The following is a 13540-nucleotide window of genomic DNA, read 5'->3' as shown; positions in this document are numbered from 1 at the left end:
CGAATGGTGATTCGAATTCAAGCGATGCCCTATTGGCTTTCTTTGGTTTGACTGACGGCGGCGGTTTTCAAACTGTGGATCGCGGCCATTAAGCGTCCGTGACGTCACCCACTGGTTGACACGGCCCCCCCCGTTTTTATTTTCCTCTATGGATGGCGGCATTGTTTGAGATTTGCTCAGCCAGCTCTGGAAAATATCGTTATTTAGCAAATTCAGGGCGGGACGTCCCCTCTCATTAATATTCAACCATTGATAACTTTTGAACAAAAAATAACTGTTAAATGGGACCTCTCAACAGACATAATATAGATATGAATAAACTGACCACTTAGCTCCTAATAGAACTTAGAACATTTGTATTTTCTTTGTATTCACGATCATTTAATATTTTTTTCCTGGTAACCGGGAAGCCACCCCCTCTGGAGGAGCTCCATGTTAGCCTCTTCCGTCAGTGCTTCACAAACAGCTGTCATGATGCTGCTTAGGAAGAAAAAAGCTGCTAGCTGCCATGCTAGTTACCTGTTCTGGCTAGCTGCTTACAGCCAGGCATGGTCATATTTTCAAGGCAAACTGCTAGCACTCATACTAGTTGATCGGTTACAGCTAGCTGCCGACAGTCATGCAAATTACCAGTAACCCGTTTAGGCTTAGCTGCTAGCAGCCATGCCAGTCATAGGGCTGTCACTTTTTATTCGAAGTTCGAATATTCGTTCGAAGGTGGGGTGAAAAGTTCGAATTCGAAGTGTAATTCTCCATTCGAACTGTAAAAATGCGCTATAAAGAAGAGAGCGGCGAGTGGCTTCTCCTCAATAAAGCGGCCCTCATGGATCCCCGCTTCTCCCGGTTAGTCCACCTTTCCCCTGCACAGAAACATCTCGTGACTGAAAGCCTCTCACACGAGCTCACTGAAACGGAGACCGACACTGATCGCACACGACAGGGAGAAAAGTCCGCTGCTGCGCTGGGCGCGATGGGCAGCCTGTTTGGGGACTTATACAGCACGGCTGACACAAGCAGCTGCAACGGTAACGGAGAGCTGCGAGAATACTTGTAATTTTCTTTCCGTAAGGAATAAAAAGAGCAGCATGCCGTGTTGGAGGTCGGCCTCACAGATTGTTCGTTTATATAGGCTGTGTGTGCCATGGACGACATGCGCTCCGCATATCGCGCTCCGAGCAGTTATTGTTACGTAAAAGACAGCCGCACTTGTGTGTCGGAGCTTCCTCTTGTTGTGTTTACAAATGTGTTATCAAAGATGTGTTTTTATCCTGTGCTGTTATGAATTCAGTAGGTATACGTGATTTCCACAAGAAATAAAAAGAAACACGACAACAGTTGTTGTCGTGTTTCTTTTTTTTTTTTTTTTTTATAGTTCTATGGGGGGGGCCCTAATATACAGACGCCGTATTGACTGCCTCAAGCCGTTGCTTACAGCCCGGACTGGCCTGTACAAGTCCGATGACGTTTGCATCTCTCGAGCGATGTCAACGACTCGTTTTCAATAAGTTGGGTACAGGTCGGTCTTGCCATGCTAGTTGACCTGTTCCGGGCTAGCTGTTAGCAGCCATGCTGGTTGACCTGTACAAGGCTTGCTGTTAGCAAGCATTTTAGTAAACCTGTTTCGGCTAGATGCTAGCAACCGTGTTACTGAGTATGTACAGAGACTAGCTCAAGTTATGCCTCCAGCATGGTGAAGGCTTATTGGAGGTTTGAACCTAATAAAAAAAGACTTTATCCAAGTTGACCAGAGTAGGATGACAATATGTTCACTCAATAAACACACATCAAATCTTACACTTGGTTCATTTGTTAACTTGTTTTTAACACAAAGAAAAGGAAAACACACAAAAACAACTTTTCAAGTCATCAGCACATTTATAAAAAAAAAATAGCATTTATTTAGGTTCTTGAAGCTTCAAAAGTAAGATCCTTCGTACCGACAGAGCTTCTGTAAACTGACTTTAACTTCCCTCCTGCTGTCTGCTTTGTCATCACAGGAAGTCACCTGACCTCCTCCTCCTCCAATCAGCTTCCACGCAGCCCCCTGTGATCCCGGCGATGGTCATATCTACTCTTCTGATTGGTTGTTAAAGAAAGCGAGGTTGTCCGGCGGGCCAATGGCAAGGAGACGGAGCGAGACGTGGACACAGTCCAACACTGACCGAACCACTGGGGTTCAGACCTCCTCACCTCCTCAACCGGTCGCTCCTCCCTCCTCCCTCCTCCTCTTCCCTCCCCCCCTTCCCTCCCCCCTCTCTCTGTGTACTGGACTCCTCAGTGTGAGACCCAAGGAGGAAAACACTCATGATCTGCATCACAGATAATGATCTCTAGTGATGGATCATACTGACAGCACACTCTCTTCCCCAGTGAGCGTCGCGGAGGCCTCTGGATCTGCTCGTTAGTAGCAATGCTAAAGCAGCACACGTGATCAACCTCCACCCCCTGTACTCCGCCCCACCAACCCCACACTCCCTCCACCAGACCTCCACCCCTCACCCCGTCCACCTCCTCCTCCCCCAAAACCTTTTGCCTTCAGCAGCAACCTCCTCTCAAGCATCTCCTGTCAGCCATGGGATCCTTCCCCAACTCCAACTCCTCCACCCTCTCCTCCTCCGCGTGTGACTCCTTCACTGGCTCTTCTTGGCGTCCGTGGTCGTTGTGGTGATGGTCGTCGCGGTCACGGCGGAGGCGGAGGCCGGAGGTTTGTTCTTGCCCACGTACGCCTCGTAGAAGAAGTGCAGGAAGAGCAGGAAGTAGCTGAGGTACATGAGGGAGGACCAGACGATGTTGTGGACGTGGGAGGGGCAGCCGGCGCCCCGCTGCATCCAGGAGTAGACCAGGTAGTTGACCACGCAGCCCACCACCATCTGGCTGATCTGGGTCAGCGTGATGAACATGGCCAGGCGCCGCGATACCCTGAAGCCCGCAGCGCGTGCCGCGTAGTACGAGTACATGAGCGCGTGCACCAGGTAATTCATGGTCATGAACCAGCCGCCGCCCGCCACCATGTCCTTGTAGGAGTACCAGGAGTAGAGCAGCACCGTGATGTGGTGGTACCAGTGGAGGAAGATCAGCCGCTGCTTACGGAGCACGATGAACAGGGTGTCGCCTGGAGGAGGAGGAGGAGGAGATTAGGTGAGGTTAGGAGGAGGAGAAGTCAGGAGGTGGAGAGGATAAGGAGAGGTTGGGAGGAGGAGGAGGAGAAGTTAGGAGGAGGAGAGGAGATGAGGAGAGGAGAGCTTAGGAAGAGGAGATCTTAGGAGGAGGAAGAGAGCTTAGTAGGAGGAGGAGGAGGGGTTAGGAGGCGGTGGAGCAGTGTGGAGATGGAGAGGATACGGAGAGGTTGGGAGGAGGAGGAGGAGGAGGATAAGTTAGGAGGAGGAGCAGATAAGGAGGAAGAGGAGGTAAAAAGTCAGAGCTAAGGAGAAGGAGTGTTAAAGGAGATCAGAGAAGGAGAGGACAACAGAGGAGTAGGATGAGGAGAGCGGATTCTGAGAGCAGGAATGAGTGAGAGGAGCAGCAGACGAGGGAAGAGGAGAGGGGAGAGAGGATAGAGGAGAGAGGAGGACCCACCCAGCTCCGGTGCCTTGCTCAGGACGAAGGCGTAGGCCCAGAACTTGCTGACGGGTCCGTTGTAGAAGCTCTGGTCGCACACCGAGTGCTGCAGCCCCTTCGTCAAAAGGATGTGCATCATGTAGCTTCCTGTCCGCACCGCGCCAAAGATACTGGAGGAGGAGGAGAACAGGAGCTACTCTATAGCTACACGTAGCCCATATAGCTACCGCCGCGGCTCCACGATAAGACAACGGACATCATGAAGACACGTCCTGCGTGAGCCCCCGGGGGCTAACTCACCTGAACACCGCTAGCGTTAGCGACCATAGCACCAGCGGTTTCCTCAGTTCAAACTTCTCTCGCTGCTTCATGAGGTGGCGCCCCCCGATGATGCAGGCGGCGTACAGACTGCAGAACAGGAAGGACTTCTTCCTGTGGACAGGAAGGGAATGGGTTAGCATCAGGAGTTGGAAGGGTTAGCGTTGTGATGAGCAAGCTACAAGCTCCTACCCGCTTGTACAACTGTTGTGTTCTTGTTGTCATAATTCAGACAGGGCCTCTGAAAGAAAACTCCTCATGGTCAAATTTGACCAACCTGCCACCGGGCTCGTCAAGCTAGCCGCAGGGCTAATCTAGATAGCTTCAATCGAACCACCTAGATAGCCAGAGAGCTAACCTAGTTATTTACCCGACTACTTACCAATTGAACCACCTAGTTAGTCATCAAGCCATTTACCTAGCGTTTTGAATTGTTCATCAGGAAAAACGCTTTGACTGTGAAGAGACAACAGTGTTCTTGTTTTGTCCGGCGGCCCGAGGTTGTGCCCGAACAAAATGTCAACGAGGAAGAAAACATTGGATAAGCAGATCCTCTCTGAGGCTACTGCATTCTATCAGACTATACCAACAAAATGCTTTTACTGTGATAAACTGTTTAACTAGTGAGGCAGCTCTGTTAACTGGCTCTGCTAGCTAGTTCTGTTAAACACTGTTGAACTTGCTCTGTTAACTAGCTCTGTTAAACACTGTTGAACTAGCTCTGTTAACTAGCTCTGTTAAACAATGTTGAACTAGCTCTGTTAACTAGCTCTGTTCAACACTGTTGAACTAGCTCTGTTAACTAGCTCTGTTTACCAGCTCCTGTAACCAGGCCTACCTCACCAGGTAGGCTGGAGTCAGGACCAATCACAGAGGGTTAAAAGGCCCTGACGGGGAAGAAAGGAACGAAATTGGTCGGTTGAGAGGTGGGGGAGGCGGGAGGCGCGGGCAGTGATTGGCCGTCTCCAGGGAAAGGAATCCATGTCAGGAGAGAGTGTGAAGTCACATCCCGACTAAACCATCTCCTCTCTCTGTTCTTCACCTTCGACCCAACTGGGTCGCGGCCCCGTTGGAGGTGGGATGGAGGCTGACAACACACCCCTCCGAGGGGCCCAGGGACACTCTGATGGGGTCTTTGGGTCCTGAGGTGCACAGAGGCTAATGCTAGCAGTAGGACTGCAGCACAGAGGCTAATGCTAGCAGAAGGACTGCAGCACAGAGGCTAATGCTACTATTGGAGTGCAGCACAGAGGCTAATGCTAGCAGAAGGACTGCAGCACAGAGGCTAATGCTAGCAGTAGGACTGCAGCACAGAGGCTAATGCTAGCAGAAGGACTGCAGCAGAGAGACTAATGCTAGCAGCAGGACGGCAGCACAGAAGCTAATGCTAGCAGTAGGACTGCAGCACAGAGGCTAATTCTAGTATTGGAGTTCAGCACAGAGGCTAATGCTAGCTGCATCAGATTCTTCAGGAACAGGAGCCAGGCTAACGGCTAACTTTTTTTTGCTAACTGCGAACTGCTCAGGCTCAGCTTCTGTCACACCAAGATGTGGGGAAGTGGAGGCTATAACTATAGGTTATAACGTTATAACCATAACCTATTAACCATAACTAACCAAAAGCCTGACAGACCATAACCCTAACTCACCATAACTATCCATAACTCTGACTAACCATAACCTTAGCTCACCATAACCCTATCTAACAATAACCCTAACAAACCATAACCCTTACTGACCATATCCCTAACTAACCATAACTGTATCTAACAGTAACTAACCCTAACCCTGATAGGGACCCTAACCCCCCTCCCTCCTTGCCTCCTCCTTGCCGCAAGGATAGGAGGTAGGGAGGTTAGGAGGCTAGGAGGAAGGTTAGAAGGTTAGGAGGCATGGAGGCTAGGAGGGAGGTCGGAGGTTAGGAGGCAGGGAGGCTAGGAGGCTGTTCAGTGAGGACATTAAGTTGTTCAGTGAGGACATTAAGTTGTTCCCTGGCGAATAAACGCATACCTCTCTTTCCCAACATCCTAGAGTAGGCCACACACACACACACACACACACACACACACACACACACACACACACACACACACACACACACACACACACACACACACACACACACACACACACACACACACACACACACACACACACACACACACACACAGCAGCACCAGCCGAAACAGTGCTGCAGTGATCTGATTGGCTTAGGGTCAGTCAGCAGACATCAGAAGATGTCGCTCATTGGCTGGATGTCAGTACCAAGGTATGGACAGCTCCCACACACACACACACACACACGCACACACACACACACACACACACACACACACACACACACACACACACACACACACACACACACACACACACACACACACACACACACACACACAGCACACACACACACACACGCACACACACACACACACACATACACACACGCACGGTCAACAACTACTGTTAATGAATGTCGTTTGACAGCGTAGTAACTTGTATTAACTTGTAATAACTTGTTATAACTTGTAATAACGTGATGTGGACGCCCTTCCCATAACTCCCAGACCTGTTTGTTTTGGGGCGGAACGTTGTGATCTCAGACGGACAGGATGCCAACTCTACCTTCTCCACATGAATTAACCTCACACACACGCGCGTGCGCGCGTACAGAACTCTGCGACCTCCGCCACCCGGACCTATCTCTACCCGGGTATCCGGGGTACCCTCATTGGTCGTGACCCAGCGGTGGTCCTGGCGGGTCTGCAGATCGTCTGGGTGACAGGTAGACCGCGTGTCACCCGCGGGCATGATCACGCACGCAACCACATTCAAGGGAGGAGATATTAGTTAGAGCCGCGTGAGAAGGCTAGCTTCTGCTGGTCTAGGTCCCCGGGTCCTCGGAGCCCGGGTCCTAGCTAGGAGCCCTTAGGACCTGGGACCCGGGTCATAGGATACCGAGCTCCCGGGTCCTAGAAGACCGGGCGCACGGGTCCTAGGAGCCCGGGTCCGGTCTTGGGAGCAGTACGGGTGATGTTGTGTGTAGGTTCAGATCCCTATCTCCTATATCCCACCGCTTCACGTCGCGTCCACATCGATCGTGATAACGCGCGTATAGACGCGCCGCATTACATCACGTTATAGCACTTGTCAGGTTATATAAGTTATGACGTCATGTTGTATCTCACCAGTTCTCCTGCATCCAGCGGATCGCCTCATCTTCGTTAAACTGCCTCTCGAACTCGTATTCCTGGAGTGCGAGCGGCATGCTGCTGCTGTGCGGCTGGGGCGGCGGTGCGATGCGGTGCAACGGCGCGGCGGCGCGGCGGAGGGGAGCATTCGGACCGTGGCGGCCAATCACAGCGCGGCGCCACGCCCTCGTTTGGCCTACCCGGCGCCCCCTGGTCTTAAAGTCCGTCCTTTCTATTCGGAAGTTATTTTATAAAGGTCCTCCTCGGGATAACGTCTGTCGCAGTGTCTCTGCTCAAGATAGAAAATTATGAATTAAAATATGTCCACAAAGTTTTACGTAAAATACACACAATAAAACAATAGGCCTTCCAATAAGTGCCTCAAACACTGGTAAGTGAATGAGTTGTTTACAGGGAATGTATTTTTTTTTAAAGGACAATATGAACAAGACAAGTACAGCAGTAGGCCTACACGAAAATGTGCCAGATTGTAGCCCGGGGGCTAATATCCATCTCTAGTCCATCAGGCAGGTTGATGTTACAATAAAAATGACAAAAGATATCGAATAGTACAATTTGCTATATAAAACAGGGAGAAAGAGAAAGAAAGAAAAGAAAAACAGGACAATTCATTAGTATGTGTTCAAACGGAGGCACAATTCATTAGTATGCTCTACTGGGCTAATACGGTACAGCATACAGTTAGAGGTGGTTGCACTGTAGTAGGCCATGTAGTAGTACTTTATAAATTAAGCATATAAAGGGAAAATTTACTAAAAATATTAAAACTCAGTATGTTATATTTCTGCTGTTGCAATGATGAAGGGAAAGGTTCTCTATCTAGAGTTTTGAGTGCCTTTTTGTACAGAAGCTCAAGTGGTTTTAGTATAGTAGAACCTAACATAGACCAGCTGGTCTAACCAGGGATACCCTTGATTGCTATCGCTTGGCACTTGGTTCTATGAACATCCTTACCGACAGCGATATATTGTTTCTCTTCCTTCTGACAAATTTACTTATTGTAAGTCGCTCTGGATAAAAGAGTCTGCTGAAGGCCCTGAACATAAATGTAAATGTAGATATTTGGTTGTTTTGTCGACTGCAACATTTCCCAACCTTTGGCTTTAGGTAACCCACTCTCCCTTCAGACCTTCCGCGGAAGGCTTCCACACAGATTAAACTGTAATATGTCTGGCTGTATGGCTGGCTCTATGTCTGGCTCTATGTCTAGCCCTATCTCTAGCTCTATTTCTAGCTCTATGTCTAGTTCCATGTTTGGATCTATGTCTAGCTCTATGTCTAGCTCTATGTTTGGATCTTTGTCTAGCTCTATGTCTAGCTCTTTGTTTAGATCTATGTCTAGCGCTATCTCTAGCTCTATGTCTAGTTCAATGTTTGGATCTATAGCTCTAGCTCTATGTTTAGATCTATGTCTAGCTCTATGTCTAGCACTATGGCTCTATGTGTAGCTCTATGTCTAGCTCTGTTTGGCTCTTTGTCTGGCTCTGTTTGGGTGACGAAGCGGTAGTTAGCTCCCAGTTCGTAGCTCCCAGTTCGTAGCTCCCCGTTCGTAGCTTGTGCGACCAGGAAAAAAGTCGATTAATTTCGAAGGTATTTTTAAGGACTGGTTTCTAGGGTTCTAAGACATGTTTAATGATCAAAAACCTTGTGTTTTTAAGATGTACTCTGTTGTTGAATCACCTTGGGCCCCCAAAGCACAGCCGTGCTTAAACAGGACCTTCACTGTTTAGAGGCTGGCCCGAGGTCGTCCTCATGGTCAGACAGACAGCTGAAGGCCAGCTCCTTATCACATTTAAACACTTGATTATGACGGCTTGAGCTCGGGTGCACAGGAGGAAGTCCACAGCCTCATTCAGATGCTTTTTACCCACGTCAATGGTGACCCATATGGACCAGCAGCTGTAGCGCCCACCAGTATAGGACCAGTCCGGCCACCAGTATAGGAACAGTCTGGCCCCCAGTTTAGGAACAGTCTGACCCCCAATATAGGACCGGTCTGGCCCCCATTATAGGGCCAGTCTGGCCCCAGTATAGGAACAGTCTGGCCATGGGGGTTTTTACTCTAATAGTAAGAAAAATATTTGGGCTTCTGTGTTTCTTAGCACAGAGGATAAAATTGTAAATGAATTTACTCTTTTATTTTCCTTTTCAAGCTAAGAGCTTTTTCGATATCACTGGAAGTCCAACACCTGTATCGTTGTGTCCAGTAGGCTATTAATGATGTCATTTAGAAATGTCCAAAAGAGGGCAGCATTGAGCTGCCGAGGTCACGTGATGGGAGTTTCCGCGGTGACTTAATTGACTAGTCCTTCCGGTCGGGAAAAGACTCTTTGTTCGAATTGTTTGAATGTGTTCAATGCGTGAGAAAAGATAGACACTCCTGCAGGGAATAAAATAAAAAACTCAAAGGGAGCGGTGAGGGGCAGCTGCTGGTATGAAGGATTTCCCTCGTTGGGTTCTTTTGTTTCTGGGTTTCCTCTGTTGATTTGTGAACCACCCGCGATGGAGATGCTAATTATGGAGATAATAGACGAGGGTTCATTTGTGCCTTCGATCTTTCATTATGTTATGTAGGAATGTTCAGTATAATTTTGAGGCATTGGTGAATCTGACTTATAAGATAGGCTATCCAGCATGAAATGGTTGATTACAGACCGTAGGTTGATACTCTAGTGTCTCTTTTCATATTGTTTTATTGAAAGGTTGTCAACCCGACAAACCGTTGAACTCCGCCGAAAGACCGGTCTATGTGGAAAAGCAGGTGTGAACTTTTGGAAAACTTGAATAAATATAAATTTGTCAAAGGAGTTGGTTGTACGTTGTTTCCTCTGAGCCTCGAGTTTCAACACAGTCTCACTCCCTACTCGTCAAATGTGTGACGCCATGGCCAAGGATCCCTGGCGTCAATTTCCGACGAAAAATGGGTACCTTTTTCGTCGTTTTTCAACGCGGGGGTCCGTGAGATAGAAATTCATGTTAATCCCTCACCGTCGGATATAGACGAAAGGAAATCAATGTCTATCAACGGTGATGCCGTCACGTTATGCAACTATTGTCTATTGATTTGTTTGACAGATTCACCATTAAACGTGTTTCTTATGACATTTCTAGCGAGAAATTTACTTTTTCCTTGAATAATCTTCAGTCAGTGATTGTGTCTGATCTTTAGTTTTATAGTTATTAGGAAGATTTTATCGGCTCGCTCGCATGTTTCAACGACGTCAGGTTGCTAGGGACGCTGCTTTCGCTAAACTAGCTCACGTGTTTCCTGCGTTTGTGTTATTAAACCGTTTTAATGATATTATCTTGTTAGAAACAAGTATATCTGAGAGCCAACCCAGTCGCCAAAAGCATACGTTGACAGTGTACGTTTTCGTGAACACTGGATTACGTCGCATTTCAACATAAAATAGCGTGTTGTATACACACACACACACACACACACACACACACACACACACACACACACACACACACACACACACACACACACACACACAATGCATTTCGCTGCTAAAATAAATAAATATATATTGCCTCAAATATTATGACTTATTATTACCCCCCCCCCCCCCCCCCTTAAATAAATACTATGGCAGAATAAATTCATTCATTATCATTCAACTTGAACATGTGTTCTTACAGTATAGAGTTGTGGAGGGATGACGTATGTTGGCCAACCCGGAAGTGGGCGTCGCCCCGGGTTCCCTTGACAAAAAGCCAACAGGTTTTTCCATTGGATTTTGGATTATTGCAGAAAAATTAGCATCTTTGAAGCACCTCCTCAAAAACTGAAAATAAATAAATGAAAACAACCGTGCTCCAAAGAACGAAATGTAAACAGATGCATTCTGAATGGGAGTGTTTCTCAGATTTTTCCATGCTACACAGAACGGGGCTGCATCCAGTCACCTGACCGTCATGGTTGCTATGGTGGTTGCAATCGACCACCCCCTTACATGGCTCTAAAAACCAAGTGGCAAAGGAGCTTCCGTCAATTGTATTGTTTTTGTCGTAAACTGGGGTCCGATGGTTAAAAAATAGACAGATATTCCACTGGGACCCCCGCACCGAAACTTGGCCCGGTCGGACCCCGAGGGCAGGAAGGGGGGGCCTGCCCTCGTGGTCTGACCGGGACAAGTTACGGGCAGGAAGGGCCCCCCCTTCCTGCCCTCGGGGTCCAACCGGGCCAAGTTTCGGTGCGGGGGTCCCGTTAGGCCCAAGAATAAGGCATTCAAATTTCAGGGCGGTAGGACCTTCCTATCTCAAAAACTGTTTTTCCACCACATTCTGAACCATTAGGTCTTGAAGGCAACACTTCTGAGCGGCTTTGGCCAAATGACAGTCCATTTGGGAAAACTTTTTTTCACTAAGGGCTAGAACTCCGAATATCGGATATGTCGTTCTCGGGGCCCTGGGAAATGTGTGTAAACATTTTAGCATCCCTAGCTATCTCGAAAAGGCCGGAAAAGGGGCGTGACCTCCAACAGTAGAGTCAATGTACAAAAGACAGAGGTTCGTTTTTAGTCCCCATTTTTTGTGGGATGGAGGTGTACATTTGTGGCTTAAGGTGTGTAGACACAGCTGGCCTGTGGCCACGTTTTTGAAGTCTGGGGTCAAAAGGTCAAAAGGAGATAACAAAAAGTTTATGTGTATTTCTCTCATAACTTTTTGTCATAATTAAAGAGAGGCCTGATTTTCAGATATGCATGTTGGATGGCTAGGGTGTAGGTCTGGGAAGAACTTCAGGCCAAAATATTGCAAGCGAGCCGCTGGGTGAGGTGCAACGAGGTGGAGCACTTGCTGAGACATTTCCTGTAGGGCTGGAGCCACAGGTTGAAGCGTATGCGTCCTTTGAGACCCCCTTTGATATATAAGAGACCCCAAGGTACAGCGTACTTAAAGGTTCTCGACTCAGTCACCTATTGCATCACTTCCTTTAGGGCTTCGGTCTCCTAATTGATCAATGTAGTATAATTGAATGCCCTCTTTCATTTATATGATACCTCCACCACTGGGACGTTGCAAGAATTCTCCAAATCCATATGGGGAGGGGGGGGGGGGGGGGACGCTTGTGGACGGTAGGGGTGTACACTAGACATAAATAGGAAGCAAACTCAGGAGAAGGAATGACCTCTCACAAATATTTATTTAATAAATTGTTTCAAATAACACTGCCTCGTTGAATCAATGAGCTTGGTGTTTTGCTTTCAAAAATAGGTAATAGAAGAAGTCTAAACTGCAGAAATAAAAACATCCAAGCTGCCTTTTAAGGCAACCCAGTCGCCAAGAAAAAACGTTGACGGTGTACGTTTCCATGAACACTGGATACGTAGCATTTCAACGTAAAAAATAGCGTGTTATACCTACAGTATCCACGCGTGCCGCTGTGGAGGCGGGTTTCGGGGGGTTTGGGTTTCACGGCTTTCGCGGCAAATTGTGGACACGATTGTTTAGGGGGGGGGGGGAGGTAGACTGTTGTTGACCGGGGAGGGGGGGGGGAGACACGTTTGTTGAGGGGGGGGGGGACGACACGTTTGTTGAGGGGGGGGGGTGGAAGACACGTTTGTAGGGGGGCAACGAGAGTTGGTTTTTATTGAACGCTCGACAACGAGAGTTGGTTTTTATTGAACGAGACTTCAACACGGAACAGCTTCCCGAAACGATGGTCACGTCACTCTCGGTGACGGTGTCGACAACAATGAACACACGAACAATGTTAATAGAACAACACACAACCACATAACATCCCGAACCCATTAACCCCACTTAATCCTAACAACAAAACAAGTTAACAAAAGCCCCATTTGTCAACTGACAACCCCAATTCCCAGAATCCCCCGCGGCTCCAGAACACGTCGTAGCTTATATTAATCTTTATTATCTGAATGGGAAATGCAATATTTTAGGACAGATACACCATTAAACGCGTTTCTAATGACATTTCTAGCGAGAAATGTACATTTTCCTTACATAATCTTCAGTCAGTGAATGTGTATGATCTTTTTTAATCTTTATTATCTGAATGGGAAATGCAATATTTTAGGACCGATTCACCGTTAAACGTGTTTCTAATAACATTTCTAGCGAGATATATGCTGAACACTCTGAATGGGAGTGTTTCTCAGATTTTTCCATGCTACACAGAACGAAATGTAAACCCATGCAAATAAAGACTTCATGGTCATAATAATTTAAATATCATTAATCTCCTGAGTGTGTTGGGTGGTATTCTATTTTTTTCAACGGGGCTGCATCAAGTCACTTGACCGTCATGGTTGCTATGGTGGTTGCTATCGACCGCCCCCTCTAATCCTTAGATGGCTCTAAAAACCACGCGGCAAAGGAGCTGCCGTAAATTGTGTTGTTTTTGTCGTAAACTGGGGTCCGACGGTTAAAAAATAGACAGATATTCCGAGGTATCCTTAAAAGGCAGCTTGGATGTTTTTATT

The 13540-nt window shown here is 47.6% G+C and overlaps 1 protein-coding gene across 2 annotated transcripts; it reads right to left on the bottom strand.

Moving 5' to 3' along the window:
* Positions 1-2528: 2528 nt before the first annotated feature.
* On the bottom strand, positions 2529-7159 carry elovl6 (ELOVL fatty acid elongase 6). Of its 2 annotated transcripts, none has more exons than XM_056599954.1 (4): positions 7065-7159; positions 3859-3990; positions 3577-3728; positions 2529-3112 (listed from the first exon to the last, which is right to left on the bottom strand). In XM_056599954.1, exons 1-4 carry the CDS (start codon positions 7142-7144, stop codon positions 2631-2633), a joined length of 846 nt encoding a protein of 281 aa, XP_056455929.1. In that variant the 5' UTR covers positions 7145-7159; the 3' UTR covers positions 2529-2630. The 2 variants fall into 2 exon arrangements, with proteins under 2 accessions (XP_056455929.1, XP_056455930.1); XM_056599955.1 differs by lacking the exon at positions 7065-7159 and adding an exon at positions 4295-4672.
* Positions 7160-13540: the final 6381 nt, after the last annotated feature.

The sequence above is a fragment of the Gadus chalcogrammus genome, chromosome 10 (genome assembly GCF_026213295.1).
Source record: "Gadus chalcogrammus isolate NIFS_2021 chromosome 10, NIFS_Gcha_1.0, whole genome shotgun sequence".
Classification (NCBI taxonomy): domain Eukaryota; kingdom Metazoa; phylum Chordata; class Actinopteri; order Gadiformes; family Gadidae; genus Gadus; species Gadus chalcogrammus.
This window is presented reverse-complemented; position numbering and strand designations above follow the sequence as displayed.

What these genes read in the sequence shown, in the direction of transcription:
- elovl6 (XM_056599954.1), bottom strand. Translation starts at nt 7,144, where the DNA reads ATGCCGCTCGCACTCCAGGAATACGAGTTCGAGAGGCAGTTTAACGAA. An exon ending in CTAACGCTAGCGGTGTTCAG is followed by an intron (nt 3,729 to 3,858) that starts GTGAGTTAGCCC and finishes CTCCTCCTCCAG; the next exon opens with TATCTTTGGCGCGGTGCGGA. An exon ending in GAGCAAGGCACCGGAGCTGG is followed by an intron (nt 3,113 to 3,576) that starts GTGGGTCCTCCT and finishes CTCCTCCTCCAG; the next exon opens with GCGACACCCTGTTCATCGTG.